This window comes from Rattus norvegicus, chromosome 8 (genome assembly GCF_036323735.1).
Source record: "Rattus norvegicus strain BN/NHsdMcwi chromosome 8, GRCr8, whole genome shotgun sequence".
In the NCBI taxonomy this organism is placed as follows: Eukaryota; Metazoa; Chordata; class Mammalia; order Rodentia; family Muridae; genus Rattus; species Rattus norvegicus.
In genome coordinates this window covers 129,991,212-130,013,664 of record NC_086026.1, presented here as the reverse complement: position 1 = coordinate 130,013,664, position 22,453 = coordinate 129,991,212, and the positions used below count along the sequence as shown (strand labels likewise).

General features: G+C 51.7%; 1 protein-coding gene across 21 annotated transcripts in view; it reads right to left on the bottom strand.

The window, feature by feature from the left end:
* Trak1 (trafficking kinesin protein 1) overlaps positions 1-22,453 on the bottom strand; it is a 154,904-nt gene that overhangs the window by 3,206 nt on the left and 129,245 nt on the right. For 9 of the 21 annotated variants that reach the window (XM_039081651.2, XM_039081652.2, XM_039081653.2 and 6 more), the window contains 8 exons: positions 22,125-22,255; positions 20,473-20,547; positions 19,672-19,803; positions 17,773-17,849; positions 16,436-16,672; positions 15,320-15,636; positions 9,315-9,677; positions 2,704-2,806 (listed from right to left, as the gene is read on the bottom strand). In XM_039081651.2, coding sequence (XP_038937579.1) covers positions 2,704-2,806; positions 9,315-9,677; positions 15,320-15,636; positions 16,436-16,672; positions 17,773-17,849; positions 19,672-19,803; positions 20,473-20,547; positions 22,125-22,255 — 1,435 coding nt within the window. Of the gene's footprint in view, positions 1-1,239; positions 1,333-2,703; positions 2,807-4,017; positions 4,054-4,869; positions 4,941-9,314; positions 9,678-15,319; positions 15,637-16,435; positions 16,673-17,772; positions 17,850-19,671; positions 19,804-20,472; positions 20,548-22,124; positions 22,256-22,453 lie in introns of all 21 variants that reach the window. The other 12 variants (XM_006244101.5, XM_008766680.4, XM_063265660.1 and 9 more) reach the window with 8 other exon arrangements.

Here is a 22,453-nt window from a genome sequence, read left to right as displayed (position 1 = left end):
TGAGGCACAGTACTCAGCCTCTGCCCCTTGCTGTCCCAGCTCCCTTCTTCCCCCTGCTGTCCCAAACTCCATGGGATGCAGTGGGCTGGCCAGGGCAGGGAAAGGAAGCCACCTCTAACGTGACTGATCTGTCTAGGATCAAAGCCCACAGAGTGTTAGCCATCTGGATGACTCTGACCAGAAGTCATGCTCATCCGCCCCAGCCTGTTGACTGGAGACCTGTGGGGTCCCAGCATCTGTGATCCAGCTGGGAAAGCCGCCAGGATGCAGGCAGCAGGGAGAAGTGGCAGCCTGTGCTCACGGCGCTGGCTTTCGGGGAGGTCTGCCCTGCTTCTGAGAGGGTGCAGAGGGACAAAGAAGAAGCTACTGGCACCACCGCGTGGGACCGATGTCAGTGGCTGCTGGCTCTGGGCTTCAGCTGGAGTGGCCAGCTGAGCAGTCCCCAGGACTTAAGTCAGAGTGCCCTGTCCCCAGGCTGCTCAAGGGAGGCCTAGGCACCTAGGGCAGGTACCAGCTGGAAAGAGGAAGGGAACGGAGACTGTCTGGAGAGAGCGCAGCAGTTCCTGGGATAAGAATGGAAGACTTGGCAAAAGGCACAGGAATGGATTTTGTAAACACTGATAGTTGCTAGAAGGTAAGAATGTTCTAGCCTAGAAGGATAATGGGTGTGGCCATCCCTATGAAGGTTTTCAGGGTTTTTATTTCCCCTCCTGCTTCATTTCTTCCAACCTCGGGCAAGGCAGTCCCCAGCCCCCTTATCCCTCGAAGCTCCCCTTACCCCTCACTTCCAAGGCTTTTCTGCCCCGCCCCCCATATAGCCACTTCTGGGGGAAGACATACTTGGGGCAGTCTGAGGCCTGTGGCTTCAGTCCAAAGTATATATTTAGTACTTGGCTTCACAAGGGACATCAACATTCTGTGGCTTTAAAAGCAACTTCTTCTAAACAAAGTTACAGGCCTGGAAGCCAGCATCTCCCTGGGGCAGCAAGGGACAGAAACAAAGCAAAAATCCAGGGACCCCCATTGGGTGAAACCTTCTGTTAGGACATCATTAGTGTTGACATTCAGCTGGTCTGGGGGTTTAGCTGGGTTAGGGTAATGGTCAAGGCCATGTTAACCAGGCACAACCACAGAGACACATGGAAGCCTCCATTCCCCAGGTTAGTGGTAGCCATAGTTGCACACACAGCTCCTTGGGCATGGCCCTGCAGGAGCAGGCTCCGTTGGCCGTGTGCTCACCCCCTGCCTTGCCCGTGGGCTCAGACTCTCTGCCCTATATCTCCTCTCAGCTCAACGGGGCATATGGTTGCTTCGCCGCCATCCTCACAAGACCTGTGGAGAATTATTCATAGTTTAAGGCGCTCCCAGGGGTGGCTGTCCCCTTTGAGCTGGCCCTTCACACCACCCTCCCTAACACCATCCATTAACTCTGGGATCTAGACTTTGGACTGTGTCACAAAGAATGTGTGTGTGTGTGTGTGTGTGTGTGTGTGTGTGTGTGTTTGTGTCTGTGTGTGTGTGTGTGTGTGTCTGTGTGTGTGTCTGTGTGTGTGTCTGTGTGTGTGTCTATGTCTGTGTGTGACTGTGTCTGTGTGTGTGTGTCTGTATGTGTGTCTATGTCTGTGTGTGTGTCTATGTCTGTGTGTGACTGTGTGTCTGTGTGTTTGTGTCTGTGTCTGTGTCTGTGTGTGTGTGTGTGTGTGTGTGTGTGTGTCTGTGTCTGTGTCTGTGTGTGTAGGGCGGCGTCACTCTTCTGTGTTGTGAGAGACCATTCTTTCTTTCCCCTGGAAGGCAAGGAGGGAAGCCAGGTGGCTGAAATCAAGTCAAACAGACCAGCATCATTCCAGCTGGTACTGGGGACAGAAACAAGCCCCACGGGGCATGCGGCTCCGCCACAGTGTTTAACACTGGCCATTAGAGTCTGGCTGTGGTGTGTGGTTCCTGGAGTCTGCTCCAGGGAGATGAAAGCCTCTACAGAGCTCGGTAACTCTACCGTGAAAGAACTCCATTCTCCGGACTCAGCCCGGGGGCCTGCAGAGATGACGGCTTCGGTCATCTAAAGAGGCCCGAAGAACTGACATTATAGCTGTGGAGAGGTTTCCCGGACCCCTACCTACCCTAGATCTGAACAAACAAGGCCTAGGCGTTCAGAAAGAAAGATGGGACTCAGAATGGGTCTACAGATGCCTATAAGAGTTTAAGCCTGTTGGGCTTGGCTCTGTGTATGCATATGAGTGGATGTGTGTGTGTGTGTGTGTGGTGCCAGAGGTCAACCTTAGGTATTGTTCCTTAGGCACCATCTACCTTGTGTTTGAGACAGGATAGTCTCTCTCACCAAGCAGGCTAGGCTGGCCAGCCGGCAAACTCTAGGGATCTATCCACAAGCATGTCGCACCAGACCTAGCTCTTTTTATATGAGTGTTGGTGCTCAAACTCAGGTCTCCGTGTCTGTAATTGGCTTTTTTTTTTTTTCCTTGACAAGAGTCTCACTATGTAGCCTTGGCTGTCCTAGAACTCATTACATAGACTAGGTTGGCCTCAAATACAGGGATTTAAGGCATGCGACACCACACGTGTCTTGGAATCGGCCTTTGAATGAACCTCCTGACTTTCATCATGACATCTTGTGAGAAAGGCCTGTCCTTGACTTGTCCCATTTCCACCCACTTCAGGGCCATCCACTCCAGGGCCACAGTCCCTTACCTTGGCGTGACCCGCGTGAGCTCGTCTGAAGGGTGCAGGATGCGGCAGGTGGTAAAGGTGAAAGTCGAGTTGGTCTGTGACATGCACTTCCCAGGGTGGTGCGCTAGATCAGGAGAGGAAGGAGAACAAACACATTCTTTGCGCTCACATAAACCATGACAGAAGCTAATATCCAGCAGCACCCTCCACAGGTGTGAGTAGCGACGGGCTACCTTGTCAACTGGATCTGGGCGTGGAAGTCGAGACACCAATGTTCTGGACTGGCGGTGGCCTCTCAAAAATAACCACGTTTTTGAGCACTGGTCTGCAGAGCATCGAATCCCAGCTTCCGGCCCAATCCAGACAGGGTTCCTCATCAGACTTCTTGGACCAGTAGTGGATCCAGTTCCCGGGTTATTGGGGAGTGCCAAGGAGGCCTAAATTTAGTTTTCCACCTCAGAGCTCAAATCTGCCTTGTTCCAGCATGTTTGCTGTCTGTTTCTTTACAGTGACAAGCAGATGCCAATGCTCTGCCCAGAGGAAGGGGGAGTGGGCATGGCTCCTGAAAGCAGGGCATGGTTCATACAGCTCCCTTTTCTGTTCACACAAAAGGGGCTCAGGGAAGCTGGCTCCACTACTGTCCAGACACCTGAGATGATCATGGTGGGAGGTGTTCTCAGCAGCCTTAACAACAACACACAGGAGTTCCCTGGGCCCAGTCTGGTCTGGCCACACCCTCATCCCTGCCCGCTTTCATTAACACAGTCTCTTAAGACACCCATTTTCACTAAGTCTGAGGCAAGATGGCCTCCCTTGAATGCTCCAAGATGTTGTTAAGGCAGCTGATGACCAAGGTTGGAGCGAAGCAAATCAGGGTAGCATCAGGACCATGCACCAGAGAGCCAGCAAAGGAACGGGGAGAGAATTGAAGACGACATCGTGATTGTCAAGGTCATCCTAACTCATAACTTGAGCATCGAGAGGAAAAGAAATAGCGAGTGTGTGCTGTGGGGGACGGGGGGTGCGCGTCAAATCCCATGCAAGATAAAGTCATGAGACAAGGTGCCCAACCGACTGCCCAGCCCTGCAGCAACTCAGCCCCCAGAGACCTCTTGGGAAAAAGACTCCAGCTTCAGAGGCCAGAAACTCAAAGGCTATGAAGACTCAACTACAAGAGAGAATCTTCTTGCGGAAGTTTTCTCTTGGGTTTGGAAAGCAAAAAAAAAAAAAAAAAAGGAAAAAATGGATGTGAGTTAAAAAAAAAAACAAAACAAAAAAACAACTAAAAAAGACAAAGGAGGGGCTGGGGATTTAGCTCAGTGGTAGAGCGCTTACCTAGGAAGCGCAAGGCCCTGGGTTCGGTCCCCAGCTCTGGAAAAAAAAGAACCAAAAAAAAAAAAAAAAAAAAAAAAAAAGACAAAGGATTGATACGGAGTCGGCTGGAGACACACCACAGGGGGTGTCTGGAAGAGAAGGGGGACCTTGGCGGTGTGACCCAGCTCTCTGTCCCTTGAGGGCCGGGTGACACCTGGAGTGGCAGCCAGTATTGGGACCACAAACAGAGGCTTAGCGGGAGGCACAGAAGGACACACAAGCAAATGAAGCACGGGGACTGCCTCTGTGAACCATGGCGTTAGCACTGGGTGCGAGCGGTGGTCCCCGAGCTCGGGTAACCGAGAAGATGCTGCGGGGTGCCAACAAAAGAAAGACCCAAGCTATGAGGAGAAGGTCAGCCGGACAATCACAAGTCCTGGACAGCAACAAAGTCCAGGAACAAAACCAACAGGAAGCCTGAGAGGAGGTTATTGGGAAAGACAGAGAAGGGGAAGGAGCAGGCAGATCATTAAGACACATGGTAGTAGGAGGGAACGCTAAAAATATTAACCCAACAAGGCAAGGCAGGATTAGAATTAGAAGTGCAGCCCCATCTGGACGCAAGGCCAGAATGCGAAGCCGCCCCTCCCCGGCCCATTAGGTATGCAATCTCCAGGGAGGACATTTTAGAGATGGGGTTGAATCATCAGAAGGAAAACCCATCACATCCAAATGGGTTTGGGAGATAGGAAAAGGCTGCTAAAAATCCACACACCCCCTCACTCCCCAGGAACAAAATGGACAGCTCTGAAGACCAAGAGGATTGATTGTCTAAAGAGCCAAAGCCAGAGAGATTCGGCCCCTCCACAATACCACTGGGATGCCTGGGTGCTCGAACTCTCGGTGTCACCACGGACTGCCGGGACGCAGCTGTGCCTCCCTTCCTTGGGACACAATACAGAGACAGTGAGTTTCACTGGGAAGAGCTCTCCAGAAGCCCCTCCTGTTTGCCCCAGAGAAGCAAAACATTGAATCCTCAAGCCACCGGCTTCTGGGAAGAGACCAAGCTTTGAAAGCAAGAGACACGAAAACACCCTTAGCAGAGCTGGGGCTTGGGTTCAAATCCGGAGTCACCGAGACCATGCTGCACACCGAAGCGTAATGCCCAGCTCAGCTGCAAGTTCAAAAATGGTGTTTACCTCACAGGCCTCGGTTTGAGGGTACAAAGGGCGGGGTTCCTTGGAATGGCTACTCCAACTTCCTGCTGAAGTCCTTATTCTTGTCTGAGCCTGACTTGGAGGGCTTCCAGCTGGAGAGACGGACACTGCACTTGATCACAGCCTAAGGCTGCGTGGCAGGTGTCAAGCAGGTTCGAGGCCATTGTTACTAAGCCAGCCAGGCACTTCCAGAGGTTCTGTCCTGAGCTAATTTGGGCTCTGTGCTCAGTAAGACGAGAGCCCACTCTGTTTGGGTTGCCTGACCACTAGAAATGTGCTGATAGTTTTTATATAGAAGTGGATTTTTCTTTAATTTAACAACCCTAATCCTTACGTTTAGTTCTTCCTTCTCCTGGTGCTGATGCCAAGCACTGGCTAAGTTTTAAAATCAACTAAACCTTGGTTACCAGAGACCTACAGGGGTGAAGCACAGCAGAGTAGTGTACCACAGGCAAACGCTCCCTCTGGCCAGCTGTGTTGGAAGGCGCGGGAAGGGTGGGGCCCACTCTGCTCCAGATGTAGCCTGAGTGCTTCTGCTCGGAGTGAAGGCATCTGGGAAATAACACCTCCCGTTTGCCTATGGCTAGGACCCACGGTGGGTCACCCCTGACACATCCCTAAGTCTCCAACAGAGTTGGGGGATGTCTACATTAACCAGGGGGCTGCTGTCCTACAGAGGGTGTAGGCTTCCCAGGATAAAGTGCTAAGAGGAGAGGGATCATGGCAGGACTCAGATGCTCTGTTAAGCTCAGGAGCCCTACGGGGACTGACGGATGTTGGGACTCTGCCCACTTGGGCAGCCATGTCTGGACACATGTTTCATGAAGCCCTTTCTATTCTCTATCCTCTGTGGGCCAGGGCAAGCTGGCATGTGCTGGAGTAACCACTTTCCTCTCTGAATGACACCCTAGAAGCCAATCTTAAAAGGACCATCCCAGGGGGCTGCTCAGAGGCACTGAAGCCTGTTGCTGCAGCTGGAGTCTTGAGAGGCGACATAAACTGAGGCTGTGAGGAGATGCTGGCCCTGCCACACAAGACAGGGGCTCGTGTGTCCCAGGAGACCCAGCGCTTACTTATGTACCCAAGGATGACCTTGAACATCCGATCTTCCTGACTCTGCCTCCCAAGTGTTAGGATTATAGGCGTACACCACTCCTGGTCTATACGGTGCCAGGGCTCCTGCACACTGAACAAGTGTTCTACCCGCGGCCGAACCGCGTCTTCAGCCCAAGCTATGTAAGATCACATGAATAATTTCTAAAAATGTCAAAAAAATGTCCAAATGTATCTGAAAATCTTGAAAAAGGGCCTAGTGGCAGGACTGAGTGGGACACAGTGAGGGAGAAGAGCTTGCTCCCTCGGGGCACCCGCTGTGTGACTGACTGAGCAGAAGCAAGGGTTCGCTGGGTGGGCCTCCTCTTTTCTGTGGCAGGCCGTCCCTTTTACTCCTTTTGCTTCTGAGCACAGCTTGGATCTCTGTGTTGGTTAAGAGGTGGCAGAAAGCTATTTCCTGGCTTCTGCCTCTGGCATCCTGGGGCTAAAGATACAGGAGACGTTCAGAGGCCTGTTTTAAATGAGTGCGGTTTTCACAGACTACACTGGTGCCAGGATCTTGGGCCCAGTTGTGAGCCGTGCGCACTGCAGGGGACAGAGGTGGATATGGCCCCGGGGTCTGCATGGGCCAGGCTCGGGGGTTTGTGAGTGACAGATAAGCCAACCTTTCAGTTCGTCTCTGCTGCCAGGCTAAATCCCGTCTTTCCTTCCACTTTGAATCTTCAGGAGAATTTAACTGAGCTAAACTCTAGCGAATTCCACCAACCAGCTACCCATTGAGCTTAATCAACCTTTTCCCACATTCGGGTTGTCCCCGGCCGTAAACTAAAATACAGAGTTCTGGCAGGACCGTGTGGGGACTATCCTGAATAATGTGCTTCCTATGTAAATCCAGAACATAAACAAGTGTTAAAATGAAGTAAAACTATGACCTAAGAGTTATTTTCAACAGTCCATTTTAATCTTCTGGATAATTTAACAACACAGCAACGTGGGACCACCCTTCTTCAGACATGGGATTAAAAAGAAAAATATCAAATGGTGCTTCAAAAGTCACATTCGAACACGCTAATGAAACCATCTGCGAAATGGATCTTCCCAGTCTTCAGCGCTGCTCAGGATCAGCTGTAATTGTAATTACCTTCTGACTCAAACTTCCTGCCTCTGACACTTTCCCTAGGGACAAAGCAGCTCCTGGGAGCTGAGGGACCAGGCCATGGGACAGAGGTGTTTCCACAGAGACTCGCCAGCCTTTAACCCACCCCCTCCCAGGACCGTGCATGAAAAGCCTTTAGGGTTTCCAGTGTGACTCGATATGTCAGAGACTTAGACTTCTACTCCTAACAGCAGAATGGTTCGGTCACTCATGGGAGGAAAGGAGCTATCTCGCTCTGCTTCCAAGCCATCATATGGCTCTGCGTACCCTCCCCCTGCATGGTGTTTCCAGAGAAGAGCTTCCCTGGGGAAACAAGCTCAATGGGGGCGCCTCTCCTGAATGCACACCTGGAGTCCGATCCTTTACAAATTCTGTTCTACGTGTGCTTGGCTCTCCTCAAATCAAGTTGTTGGGTGAATGTCCCACCAGGCCCAGCAAGAGGTGGGACAATAGGACAGAGGGTTGCTGTTATATATATAGGACCCACAGAGGCTGGGCCTCACAGCCAGGACTCTCGCCCTTTGACCTCTCATAGCAGCTCTTGGTCCAATGAGTTTTATTCTTTCTGAACGACTTTCCCAAGATGCACCTGGGGGAGCGGTTTGTCCTCCAACTTCCAGGATTGGCATTCCAGCTAGGAGGGATATATGTGACCTTTGACACCTATTCTGGTAGCCATGGAAGTCAGCCAGACACGAGTATGGGGCTCTCCGCCTACAGAAGGGCCCAGTGCTGATGATAAAGGGAGATTTGAAACTGCAGGCTGCTGTCCTGTCCCCCCACCTCAGTTTCCTGGGAATTATAAGTCTATCCCGCCAGGCCTAATTGAGTTCTCACTTCCTCTGCATCACCAGGTAACTTACTTCTAAAAACTCAAAACATAAATTCTGTGATGGCACTGCCCAGGTTGGCATAGTCCAGGTCAAGCCCCTTGACCATGGCTGCTTGTATTTCAACTGGGAATACAGGACATCAATTCCCAGCTTCATTCTACCTTGGATTTCACAGCAAGTCAAGTGCCGGGGCCTGTAAAAACTATGAGGCAAAAAGGGGAACATCCTCTCCTTGCATGTAGTGACCCAGGATGTCCCAAGGAGGACGGCATGAGGCCGTTCATTTCTCCTTACACCTGAGCCCCAGCCCAGTGAGCTAAGAGCTCCAGAAAGCAGATGAAACATCTGGATAAGCAGTAAACACATGACTCCCCAGAGGTGCTGGGAGCCCCGAGCATAAACTTTCCATCCCTATGGTCACACTGCGTTTACCCGCAGGTGGAACGAAGGCTAGCCAGCACACCTAGCATCCTCCTTGTAAGAGCTGAATGACACCTCTTAGTGTGTACCAGGTTAAAGAGGGTCATGAAACACTTAAATAACACACGCGCCTTCTCTGAGGCTAAGCCACGTCATAGCCGACATGCTTCCAAGAATTCTGACCACTCCCTGCATGTCCTGCACATATGCACATCCTAGGGCCAGTCTCTCCGTCATCACTTCCCTAAGACTGCTCAGCTTGCTCAGGCTGGAAGTCCAGAGAGGACGTGGGAGACAGACCATCAGATTCGGGGTAGGATGGCCATAACAGAACCCAGGTGTACCTGTTCTCAGGGCCCCATAGTCCCACTTTTTAGCAGCCTCTCCTGCTCCCACTTGCAGGGCCCTAGAGCTCCACAGTGGGCAGAGGGACCCACTTGTCACAAGTGGAGGATTTGGTCTCTGTTTTCAAAACAGGACCTGACAATGGGGAAGCTTTTTCCTGTCATCCACACAGACGAGCGGAAGCTACAGACACAGAGTTACTACGGGTGGTGCCAGGAACAGAGATGAGCATGGCCCAGAGCTCTGCCTCCGGTAAAGGTGTCAGGTTCACAGGACTAATTGAGGTGCCCTCACCAGACCCCTCCTCCTCCTCCTCCTCCTCCTCCTCCTCCAGGCCCGCTTGCTCTGGTGGCTGGTGCATCTCCTCTGGGGAAGCCTGAGGCTGGCTGGAGTAACTTCTGCTGCCTGAGACAGTCACGTGTGCTCGAGACCTCTCACCTGAGGTCTCCATGTGCTGAATTGTTGTGGAGGTAGCTAGGCCCGCCAGAGAAATGTGGTCACCTGTGTCATCTTCCTCAAAGTCGTTAAGGCAGTACACTTCATCCAGGTCAACGTCCAAAGTCCGGAAGCCCTTGGTGACCACACCAGGGCGGGGGTCCAGGATGCCCCCGAGGTGAGGCTGGGCCAATTGCTGCCAATGGTGAAGTGTGGCTGAACCTTGTTGGGAGAAAAGAGAGGGGTCGATACAGGGAGAAGGCAGGGTTAGGATGTCAGCTAGAGTCAATGTTTCCCACCCTCAGAGAGCTCAACGTGAACACCTGAGCTTGCACAGGACTGTGAGAGGGACTGAGGGCACCTGAGCTTGCAAAGGATTATGGGAGGGACTGGAGTCACCTGAGCTTGCATAGGACTGACTGTGGGAGGGACTGGGGTAGAGCTGGCTTGACCCAACTGGACAACAGTGTGTCCCTGTCACACCAGGAAGGAAAGGCACTGTAAAGAACCAATACTTTCCAAAGTAAAATTATGTTATATACTGTGTGCCAACGATGTCTGGTAACAAAGTATTTTAAACCACCTGATGCTAACCCCCAAATTTATTATCCCTTTGCTGACAGAAGAGGGTAAAATGGTGAGGGCCACAGGAAACAACACAAGAACAACCAGGGATCAAGAAGCAACTGGATGCTCAGGTACAAGGTTGCTGACTCCCACACCAGACCCACCTGCAAACAGAAGCTATGGAGGGAGAGCAGAGGAGCCCGGAGGTGAGGATGCAAAGTAATAAGCCACAGGAGCCTAGAGCAGAGGTGCCATCTCAGGGTGACACCAGACCCTAGGACTCAGGTGTCAGCCTGAGGGTTTGTAATAACACCGGAGTGTGTCCCTGATGACCTCGTGTGTCCTAGGTGCTCTACCAAGAAAGGTGTCACAAGGCCAGGAGTGTCTGAGAGCCTGGAGGAGGAGCTACGTGGCTTCTCAGTGAGTGTGCTGTGGTGCTCCATTCTCTGCCCAAACCTCGGGTGGCCAGTCACGCCTTGCAGGATAACACCATCTGGCAGAAGGCCCAGGAGGCTGGGACCCACAGCCCTCTTCTACAGACCCAGAAGACACTCAAATGTACAGGGCCACAAATAAACAGACCTCATGCTGCAGACAGAGACGCTTAGAGAGGCCCTCAGAGAGAGGAGACTGCCTGCACCGCGGCTCACAGCACCTAGGGCTCCTTGCTAGCTGAGTCAAAACCCTGCGATAGGGAGTGCGGGGAGGGCTGTGAGAAGCAGCAGCCTTGTAAGCTAAGAGGAGAGACAGAATGGTGGGTGGGGTGGGAGAGGCTAGGGTGGGTGAGGGGTGGTCCCGGCCAGACACCCGGGTAAGGGATGACATAGAGGTCTTAGAAGGATTCTGAAAATGGACTACTCCAATTTTGCTTAAAAATAAAAAGAGAAAAAAAAAATTAACACACTGTGAACCCTAATACCCTCCGCCCAGGGGTCCACACCAGGTTTAGGGACACATGTTACATCCTCCTTGATAGATTCGAGTCTACTGAAAGGGGAAGGAAAAAGAAATACTTTCTATCCGCAAAAGGGATGGAATCCACACCTATAAGGATTTCCTAACAGGTCCTCAACTTGGGACAAAGCGCTGGTATTTTTGTGGCCACAACTGTGGGAGAAGACAAGGCTGCTAGCGCCACCCAGTGGCAGAGGTCAGTGTGGCGCTCTGCACCCCTGTGATGCTCTGGGGCCCCACAGGCAGAAGCCTCAGCCACTGTCCACAGAGGGAAATGCACACCAGGGGACGTGCAGTCATCTGTGAGATCCTGCGCTCCAAGGTGCCACACACAACTGTCTCATAAGGCTAGCTCGTGCCGGACACGGCAGTGTCTCTGTGGTCTACCCCCATGGCCTTGACAGAGGGTAGGAGGAACAGGCAAAAGCACTTTTAGTCTGTACTCGGCTGTCCTGGAGCTCGCTCTGGAGCCGAGGCTGGCCTCGAACTCAGAGATCTGCCTGCCTCTGCCTCCCAGTGTTGGTGTGAGCTGCATTCTAACTTTGCGCATTATCTTCAGGGCACATGTGAGTGGCCCTGCACACATACATCGTAAGGATTTCTTTGACCTGGCTGCAATCCAAGTGGGATGTGGGAGGAACTCAAGACATGGTAGCCATAGTGTGAGCTAGATCGCCACCACACAGAGACCCAGTACAGGAAGAAGTAACATGGGAATGCAGCAGCGCCGTGAAACAGGCTAACTCCGACCGGAGTGGGGAGACTAAACTATGCAATGACTGGCTGCTTCTGTTTCCTCTCCCTGTATAATTTTTCTGGTGGGGATGAGGTGAAAAGCAGATCTCCGGTGGGTTAACCCTTTGTCTTCTCCACTAACAGAAGACAGCCTGGAGACTCCACCCTGCCTCTGTTCACTGACATTTGAAATGATGGCGTATGAGCTCCACATTCCGATAAAAACTCACTGTGCTCTATACGTAAGCACTGCTGTGCACTCCTCCAACTTCCTAGTAGGGAGTGTCACTCACTAAGCTAAGTGGCTAAAGGTAAGTGGATCGGAACACGAGAGCATGGGACAGAGTGGGCTCAGTGGCAGCAGGGGCTGGACACCAGCTATATAGATGGTGCCAGTGACCCACAGCAGAACTTCCAGGTGGGTGTCCAGGGCCCAGCAGGAGGGCCAGACACTCGTGCATTGAGGGATCCTCTGTCACCTGTGACAGTCCCAATCACACTGTCCATGTGCTTCCTCACAGAAGGTCATGGGGAGAGCCTGGCAGAAGCCATCATCAAGGCCTACGGGATACTGTTTTACCAGCACTCACTCAGTGTGGGCTGCACCACACACCTGACTCCTTTAGTTTCAGGACTCCCGGTTGTCTCTGTTCCTCACACTGCATGTGGGAAAGAGACACTCACTTGCCAGAGGTTGCATTAGAGCGAGCAACCCATCTGGGATTAAAATGGCCGCCACCTCTGGCACCCATCCCTGGAAGCACTCGGCAGAGGATGCTTCCCACAGGTGAGCCTCAGGAACGCAGCAAGTCGGGTGTTTTCAATTCCACAGACCCAGAAGCTATCTCAGCCTTAGCTATGGTTTTTGGCACATCAACAGTGAGCCATCAACAGTGAGCCTCAAGAATACTTTCTCCCTGGCTGGTTCTGAGGCATTGTGTAGAAGCCCAGACCCTGACACATCCAAGCCCCAAGCCCTTCTATAGGAATTCCACCCATCTCCTGGCTGGCTGGCTGAAATCCTTTCTTTGATATGGAGGGCAAACATGACCGTGAAGGCCACCTTACCAGAGCTGAACACAAGTGCCTTACCTTGTCCTTTCTCTCTGTCTCACTCTCCTACCCAGCCTCATTCTCTTGTCCAACAGGAAGCAGGATATGACTACCACACTCCTCCCACCCACCTGAGAAAGGGCAGAACACAGAAGGCCTACTGCCTGCCTCAATCTTTCAAGATCTCTCTCTCTCTCTGTGTCTGTGTGTCTGTCTGTCTGTCTGTCTGTCTGTCTCTCTCTCTCTCTCTCTCTCTGTCCCCCACCCCTCTCCCTCTCCCTCTCCTTCTCCCTCTCTCTCATCTTGAATATTCCGTTCTTGCTTAACCTTGAAAGGCCTGGTGAAAATGAGAGAGCGTTCATCACACCTAGCTCCACCGGGTTGGCTGGGTGACACATGAGGAGGTGGCAGGACAGCTGGCATGGAGAAGGAGATAGACAGAGGACACTGTTGGCTTCTACAATGTTCCCAGACAGTGGCCTCCAGGGACCTCACCCCAGGTGCCTTTCCCTGGACTACTGGAGATCAAGGGCATCCTGTCAGTGTCTCACTGGGCCAAATGAGAACATGACCCCAGCGTAATGACCGCCCAGGTCTCAACGGTGGTAACTGCGCCCTACAGACCGTGGTGGCTGAATCCGGACAGGTCAGACACTCTTGTTTGACAGCTAATTTGCCTATGTGAGAGATAAGACGGCTTAAGAGAAAGGCTAACTCTCCCGCACAGGACGGTGTTGAGAAGACAACTCTGCTCCCGCCCTCTCTCAGAGGAAACACGGAAGCATGGATATCCACTGTGGAGGGGAAGGAAGAAAGAAAATCAGTCGTCTTTTGAGCAGCTGAGGAAGAAGTCTGAGACACACAAAATGAAGCCAAAAGGATCCTTATCACAGGGGTGTGTTACAAGTCACAGTGATAAGAAGGACTTTTTAATGGTAAACTCAAGTTCTTGGGGAGGAGAGTGGTGCCAGAGGCAAAATTCATCTTACGGATGAGTGGGGGTCTCCTCTGACTCTCATCATAAAAACACTGCCACCCAGGGTGCAAAGTCAGAGAAACAGAGATGAACCGGTCAAAATAAAAGTTTCAAAATCTCATCCCGCAATGCACTTGAAAGATGAGCCCAGAACGTAATGTGGGTGATGAACACAATATAATATAATAATATAATAATAATATAATATAATATAATAATGTGGGTGATGTAACACAGGTGACCCAAGGGACACAACAAACGCATGAGAAGCAGAGAGATGGTGTCTAGCGGCCTTTGAGAGACAAAAGAAGAAAAGAAAAGAAAGTCAGAAATAAAATTGCAGAAATGGAAGGTTTTATTGAAAGGAAACCAGATAAATCGCAGGTCAGAAAACAATCCCCAAGATTACAACTGAATAAACAAAATAAAAAGGAGAGAGCCTCCCTGCCCTGAAAACGAAGAAGGACCAACATACAAACCGTAATCATTAAAATGAAAACAGAAAGAAGGAAAAGAATCCTTCCTCTTTCTTTGGAAATGCAGGGACCGTGGCACACGCAGGTTGCCTGCTCGGTAAGGCTGACGCGGACCCCACAGCAGCAAAAGCAGGGGCTCATGGGATGAAAACAATTATTCGCTCTCTTTAAGCACAGAGCGCAAGTTTGTTCCTGTGTGACAGAGACTATCCGTGGCACTGAAACGTTATGAGTGTGGAGTGCAACTAGATTAAAGCATCAACCGTGTTCCCGAGAAGGGCCAAGGATAAAAGCTCAGAAGAGGGCAGACCTACAGATGTCTGACTTTACATCAAAAATATACTACGTTGTTCTAAAGTAGGTCTTCCAAATCACACGGGCTTCAAACCAAAGTGGGGACCGGGGGCAGGACAAACACAACGCACACTGAGTGCTCCTGACAAGGCAGAGGGAGAGAGGAAACAGTGAGGTCTTCTAGGAACTCAGTTTCTGAGCAGCCCCTCCCAGTACTATGGGTGGGGTGGGTGTCAGTGGAGTCTGAACGGCTGACCTCCATCTCTCTCTCCCTCTTTCCTCTCTACACTGGAGATTGCAGGGGGCCTGACTCTCGGCAAAGCACACCTCCAGAAAGCCTCTCTATGAAGAACAGACTGGAACACGTGATCACACACAACACTTCCACATGCCTGGGGCGGGGGTCACAATGCTCGATTTGACAATAAAATCTATGAGGAGCCAACGGATTCCTTCCCCTCCCGTCTCAGACCCCTGGGTTATCCAGAAGCAGCTTGTTGTCACACAGCTACCGTGGAGGGTCTGAAGCTGTGTGGCTGCCACTAGGCTTGGGTCTTAAGGCACTAAGGACAAAAGTAAGAGACCTACAGGCCACCTGCAGGTTTCGCCCAAGAGTGTACTGCTCAAGCCATGACAGAGACTGCAGAAACAGAGGCCGCCTCAGAGGAACTCAAACCAACAGCGTGGGTGGCTATCCCGAAAGAAAAATGAATAGGTAGGACACCGGTGGCTGGCCTTCCTGTGGTGGATCAGGGCCCAGAGAGAGTCGCAGAGGAGGACAGAGAGGGGCCGAGGCCCCTGGTGGTCACCTTCGAGTGGCTTCACGATCTGCAGCTTCTCGGGCAGGTAGGAGCGGCTGCTGAAGGACATGCCGGAGAAGCCCGTGAACTCGGAGAAGCGTGAGTGTGTGCCCAGGGACATGATGCTCTCGGTGGGCGTGAGCGAGCCACTGTGCAGCTCTCCCTTCTCAGCCAGCTCTCGCAGCTTCCTCTCCTGCTCCTCCTCGAAGAACCTCCGCTCAGATAGGTAGTTCTCTCGGCGCAGGGATAGCCGCCTAAGTGCCGTCTCCAGGTCATGGGAGCCTGGTGTGCCTGGTGTGCCCGGCTTCTTATTGTGCTCCTCATTCCTGCAGAAGACAGGGGGTAAGTACCTACAGCCAGCAAAGGGCACGGAGAACCCCCAGGGCAAAGAGACGGGAGACGGTCTGAGGAGACCAGGGCCAGCCACTGAAGGAGTTGCCTCTGTGGGTCTCAACTGACTATTCTTAGAGGCTGGTGGTCGTACCGGGACGGGCTGAAAATTTGCAAAAATGTGTTCTCATAAGCATCTCCCTCCAGGTTACTCTGGAAGAAACCTTTTGCAGATGGCTGCACCTAGGCCCCAAAGGGGAACTGAGTCAAAAACCTCTTGTCTCTTAAAAGGAAGGTTCTGTGTTCTCAGTTCTGAATGAAACCTGCTCTGATCTTGGAGAACCCCTCTGATGGCTTGGCTGGTCCAAAGTATCTGTTTTAGTGGGTCAGAGGGACAGGGTGCACAGGTGGATGATGGGATTGGGCGCTGGGGTTCTAAAGAGGAACTGGCCATAACCAGGGAGAACACACAACTGACAGCCCCCTACATTCCACCTTCTGAAGCAAATCAGGGAGCCTGAGATCTCCTCGTGCTTCCCAGCATCCAGGTTCCGGGGGGGTGGAGGTGGGGGGACGACAGCGATGATTTGAGGGAAGAATCTGTGAGTTCTCCCTCCATGATGTTATGGTAAATAAAGCACGCCGTGAGCATCGACTTGAGATAGTGCTTCAGAAAAGGCCAGTGTCATCGTGGATAAGGTGGGTAACTGGGATGCGGCAGCCCTCATCCGCCTCTCTCTGATGGTGACCGAGCCCACGTTCAAGGTGCACCTCCCCTCCCCTCCCACTGCTCACCCCAGGTCGGCTGCCTCAGTTTCCAGGAGGATGCTGTTGGTTTTGTTATCGAGGACCACGTGGCTGACATCGCTGCCGTAGAAGCTGGAACGGGGGGTGCTGACGCAGCTGGACAGGAGGGAGTTCATGGCTGAAGACTGGTTGGAGCCCGGGATGTTCATGGGGGAAGGGGTTAGCGATCTCTGCTTGACCACTTGATTGACATTTCTCACCGTCTCAAAGACACGCTTCTGGTGGCTGGGGAGGGCACAGCAGCCATGAGACAGCCTATCAGGAAGAACCTGGAGCTAACCCCTCCACAGATGCCTACCGTGAGTGGCCTGTTGTCTAGGGGACTCACAAGCTCCTTGGGGTGCAGGGAACCTCCACCATAGTATGCTGACCCCAGCCGAATCTAAGCTTTGGGAGCACAGCTCAGTACTAGGTTCGGCTAGCCCAAGAGACGCTGTCCATCACAGCCTGAGGCCTGGGCTAGGAACGATGGTGCTCAGTTGCTGCTTTATCCTTGGCAGGCTCGCTTCTTTCAGACTTACAATGAGAGCTGAGGGAGGGCCGTGCTCGCCCACAGACCTTTGTACGTGTAACCATTCACATAAACTAAAACAGCAAAGCCCCACGTCAGTCTGAAGTGTCTACCTTGAGATGATAAAACCCCAATGGGCTATTCTTAGAAGCTGCTGTTTCTAAGCACTGGACCCACGGTCTGATTTCTCCCTTTTAAGGAGAGAAGGGTGGACCTATTTCTGGGCCGTCTGCTTCCTCTAGGAATACACACACACCAAAGTCACCAGGATACTAGTCACTTGGGAGGAAACGTGGTCCCCAGAGCTCTCAGTGTTCTGTGGAGGTCAAGCCGGGACCTGCTTGGAGGGGAAAGACCACAGGAGTACCCAGGGGATCAGAAGCCTGGCTCACGGCACTTTCTTTCCTTAGCAAACATGAAAACGTTTTAAGGTAACACTTTCTGTTAAGGGCAAAGGTAAGATGAACTTCCCACTCCCTGGAAGTTCATCAAGTGACCGCCTTTGTTGGTTTGGGTTGTTTGGGACTCACACATCTCAGCTGCAGAGGTGGCCTTGAACGTCTAGGCCTCCTTCCTCCACTTTACCCGGTGGCATTACGAGGGCCACAACTCAGGGCCGCCTGCATGCTAGGAAACTACTCTACCCGCTGACTTGTAGCCCCAGCCTTATGAGAAATGTCACTGCATAGTTTACGTCCCTTGACCTGTCAGGGAAGGACCTTGTTGGGGTCTAAGGTCCACACGCGCTAGGTTATGAGCACCAGTTCTGGGTCAGTTTGAGGAGACTTGAAATATAAAAGCCACGCGGCCATACGTGATGTCTGGGGACTCCGGCTCTTCCAGCTGCAGCTCCTTGCGCATGGTTCCCTCAATTTCGGCAGCCAAGGAGTCCTGGGGAAAGACAGAAGGCGTGTGTGGACTGAGCAGGAGCTGGAGGCTTCCGTTTCTGGATGAGGTCTGAGGCCAGAAGGGAGGAGAAACAGGGACCAAGCAGCCTCCAGACTTCGTGCCATACAACTCAAGGCTAAACGCATTCCCTGTGGAGAGAGGATCTGGCAAGCCATGGCCAGGGCAGCTTCTGAGCTGAGCACACAGCACCTCTGGGTGTGCGTGAACAGTCCCTAACTCTCACGTAGCTGAGTGTCTGACAGCAAGGCACCCTTGGCCAAACTACAAAGCTAACACTGTGGCTATGATGTGGGATGGAGGACTTGCGGACACAGGAAAGTGTGTTCATAACAGTGGGGACAAGTACAAATGTCTCTAAGCTTCCGGAAGGTCCCACACAGTCCTGTGGCCCCCTTAAACTCCTGACAGGATCCCGTCTCCACCTCCTATGTCACACTACGAATGCAGATTACCCATGGGCACCACCAGATCCAGCTTTTCCTGTGGTCTGTCAGGCTTGCACATCTGGTGTTTTTACGTGCTGAGCCATCTCCCCAGCCTGGCTTTGCATGGCAGTGTTAATGCCTTGGCCGTTCTCCTCTAAGTTACCCAGTAAACTCACCGGCTCACCAAGCTAGACTTGGGTAGAACTGTTTATGTGGGCTATCTGTTTGGGGTGACTAGAAACTGCCTTCTCTGTCTGGGGTGAATAGAAACAGACTTCTTAGGAAAAGTATCTCTGCAAGAGATTCCTCCCTCAATCCCCTTCTCAGCTGCTGAGACGGCTCAGGGAGTGCAGATCAGATCCCTGGGACCCAGAGAACTGACTCCATCCACAAAGTTGTCCCCTGACCTCCACACATGCATTGGCTCCAATCACACAAACAAACACAATAATAAATAAACATTTTAAAAATTAAAACAACTCTTTTCCTGCCTCAGAGAAAATCTGTTATTATGATAGTCGATTGGAGCAAAGCCAGGACCCACAGGAGCTCTTGGGGACTTGTTCACCGGCTGTCTGTCATCCATGTCCAGCCGCTGCCTGGTGGCTACAGCTCTACACTGTCTTGCGCTAAGATGCGCGGTGCTGCAGGACACCGCTAATGTGTGGTCCCAGCTCAGGGAAGCAATGGTCTGCCAGAACACACAGTGAGCACACTCACTTCCTTCTAAGTAGATATCACAGGGGAACGACTGGAGATTAGACCGGGAACCCCCTTGGTCCTTCATCAAAGCCCTTCAGAGCCCTGACAGCCAATAAGCAGCGCCGATGGGACTAACGAAATAAGATCACGGGGAAACACTACTTTTAAAAAAGTTGATTCAATGGCTCAGTGGTTAAGAGCACTGACTGCTCTTCCAGAGGTCCTGAGTTCAATTCCCAGCAACCACATGTGGCTCACAACCATCTGACACCCTCTTCTGAAGATGGAGTGTAGTTATATTATAATAAATAAATCTTTAAAAAGAAAGTTGATTCAAATTCCTGACACCAACAGAAAGGTTAATAAACACACAAAGAACCAGGAGGAATTCAGGCTCTTTAAGACATGGGTAATAGCAGCCCAGAAGTAACATCTAACTAAACCGAGTTCCTTGTAAAATTATCTCTTAACAGCAGTAGGGAGAACAGCCGATAAAGGGCCAAGTCCCGCTTGCTTAGGGAATCAGGAAGCCGCCAGCTGACAGGTCCTGGTGCAAAATTTAAAAACGCAGCTCACAGGAAAGACTAGGGCCAGGGGTCAGAAAGGGACACGAAGCCCCGGGTGCTAATGGCTGACAATGGTCTGGGGGAGAGCGGGGCACAGGAGAACCCACTCACCATGGGGAACAGGCCCAGGGAGTGGTAGCGCCGGGATGTGGGCATCGTCTTGTTCCGCAGGTTCTTCAGTTCCTCCTGAGCCTCATGAAGCATCTCCATGCATTCGGCGTACTTATCCTCCAGCTCTCGAAGCTTCGGGGAGAGGCGGAGGGTCAGGCCCGCACAGCGCCAGTGAGCACACCCACCAGCCCTCCCGCCTGAGAGGCAGAACCTGCCGCCCTGAGGGCCCACAGCCAAGCGGGCTGGATCCACGGGCTGGCTTTTCCCTTCACTTGGGGAAGGCTTGCAGATTCAGAAAGCTGCGGAAACGTTCACAGTGGGCAAGCCAAACAAGCGCCCAGACGAAACACTAAAGGGGTTAAGTGGCAAATCCGCAGCCTCTTCTCTAGCTGCATCTTCCACTTTTGTTTGATATGGGGTCTCTCTTTGTAGCCTAGGCTGGTCTTAAACTCATAGCCATCCTCCTACCTCAGCCACTTGTACACTGGGATTATAGGCATGCTCCCCAATGCCCGGATTCAAGTCGTATCTTCGAACAGGCTCTTTACAAGCCCATGGAATATCTTGTTCACCTACCTGTTGTCTATCGGGAGCTAGAATATGTCAAGCCCTGAGCTGGTACTGAATCCAGCCTCCTTATGCTTACAGCAAACACCAGAGGCTGTAGGCACAGAGCCTGGGCAAAGTAATACTATTCTAATTCAACAGGAAAATGTTTATCATGAGGGGAATGACTTAGGCCTAGGGGGAGCACCTTCATGGGAACCTGAGGCCCGAGAGAGTTCAGGCAGGGACACCCACCTCGGCTGTGAGTTGGCGCTGCGCATCCTTGGCAGCGCCCAGGTGCTGGACAAGTTCTTCATTTTCCACCGCACACTAAACATGGCAAAGACAAGTCACCTCTGATAAGACACTCAGGAGCCCAAACTTTCCCCTCTGGTCAGCTGACTGTGAGGAGCTCAGCACCTGTCTACAGAGGACCGTGCACCCCATGCTGCAGCACAGCACTGCCTTTCAGACAACTAAAAAGACAGACACACTTCTAACCAATGTTTTCATTTGTGTGCGTGTGTGTGTGTGCACGCGCGCGTGCATGTGTAAATGTGTGTAAATGTGTGCGTGTAAATGTGTGTGTAAATGTGTGTGTGCATGTATGTGAGTAAATATGTATGTGTGTGGATGTATACATGTGTATAAATGTGTATGAATGTGTGTAAATGTGTGTGTATGTATATGTGTATGTGTGAGCATGTATGTGAGAGAATGTGTATACGTGTATGAGTGTGTGAGTGCGTGTATGTGAGTGTATGTATGAGTATGTGTGTGTATGTGTGTGTATATGACAGCATGTGTGTGAGATAATGTGTATGAGTGTATATGAGTATGTGCTGTGTGTATATATGAATGTGTATGTGTGAGTATGGGTATGTGTGAATATGTGAGTGTGTGTATGTATATGTGTGTATGAGTGTGTGTGAGCATGTGTGAGAGAATGTGTATGAGTATGTGCTGTGTGTATATATGAATGTGTATGTGTGAGTATGGGTATGTGTGAATATGTGAGTGTGTGTATGTATATGTGTGTATGAGTGTGTGTGAGCATGTGTGAGAGAATGTGTATGAGTATGTGCTGTGTGTATATATGAATGTGTATGTGTGAGTATGGGTATGTGTGAATATGTGAGTGTGTGTATGTATATGTGTGTATGAGTGTGTGTGAGCATGTGTGAGAGAATGTGTATGAGTGTGTGTGTGTGAGCATATGTATGGATGTGTATGAGTGTGTGTGAGCACGTGTGAGAGAGCGTGTATGTGTGTGAGTGTGTATAAGCATGTGTGAGTGTGTATGTGAGTGTGTGTGCCTACAGTGTGTGTGGAAGTCCTAGGACACCTTATGAGAGTTGCATGAACTCGGCTGGGCAGCAAGTGCCCTTACCCATTGAACATCTCACCAGCCCCTGTCAAATCACTTTCTCTCTGCACTTAATAATTCTCCATAGCCCAAACCTCACCTCCAGAGTGTGAGTGCTTTCTGGGAGTCTGTCCTCCCTCCCCTCCCCTTTCTGTCTGTCTTTCCTTCTTTCCCAGAGACATCTCCTCTTTGCTTCCTGTCAAAGCCCAAGGAACACTAATGAGACGCACCACTCTACCACGGCCCAGATCTGAGCGGCAGAGTACAAATGGTGGACCCCATGATTTGTCAGACAAGTCCCTGGTCTCCATATCTACAGCACTTCTCTATGAACGTCACTAACTAAAGATTATCCTCAGGAGCAACAAGATCCTAAATGAAGTCTCTGCCGACCTGGGGCAGTGGAGTTAGTTCCCGAGCTCACAGAGCCTCCTCCAGAGGACATGCATGGCTCAGGTAGGGAACCAGCCTCCCACTAACCACCTGTCCCGTCCCTCACGGCCACTGCCATGTCATCCAGGGACACAGAAAGAAGCCTTACGGATTTCGCCTTCTTCTGCAAGTCCACGATTTGCGACAGCAGGTGCGTGATCTCCTCCTGCTGGCGGGCGGCATCTTCCGTCTTCTTGGCCAGCTCCTCAGAGATGCTCGCAATCTGGACGTTAGCATCCCCTATGACGAAGTAATGACAGGCGGGTAGCTGAGTCGGAAACCCACACAGGCCAGAGAGGGAGCGCCGTCTTTATGGGGAGGAGTGGAGATGGGGGCATGGAGGGAGTGGACATCTTTCCAAGCGGTGATGTGGTTCCTGAGGGGCTGGAAAGAGAAGGAACCCTGCCTTCTCATGGGCTGTCTCTCCCATGAGGGCTG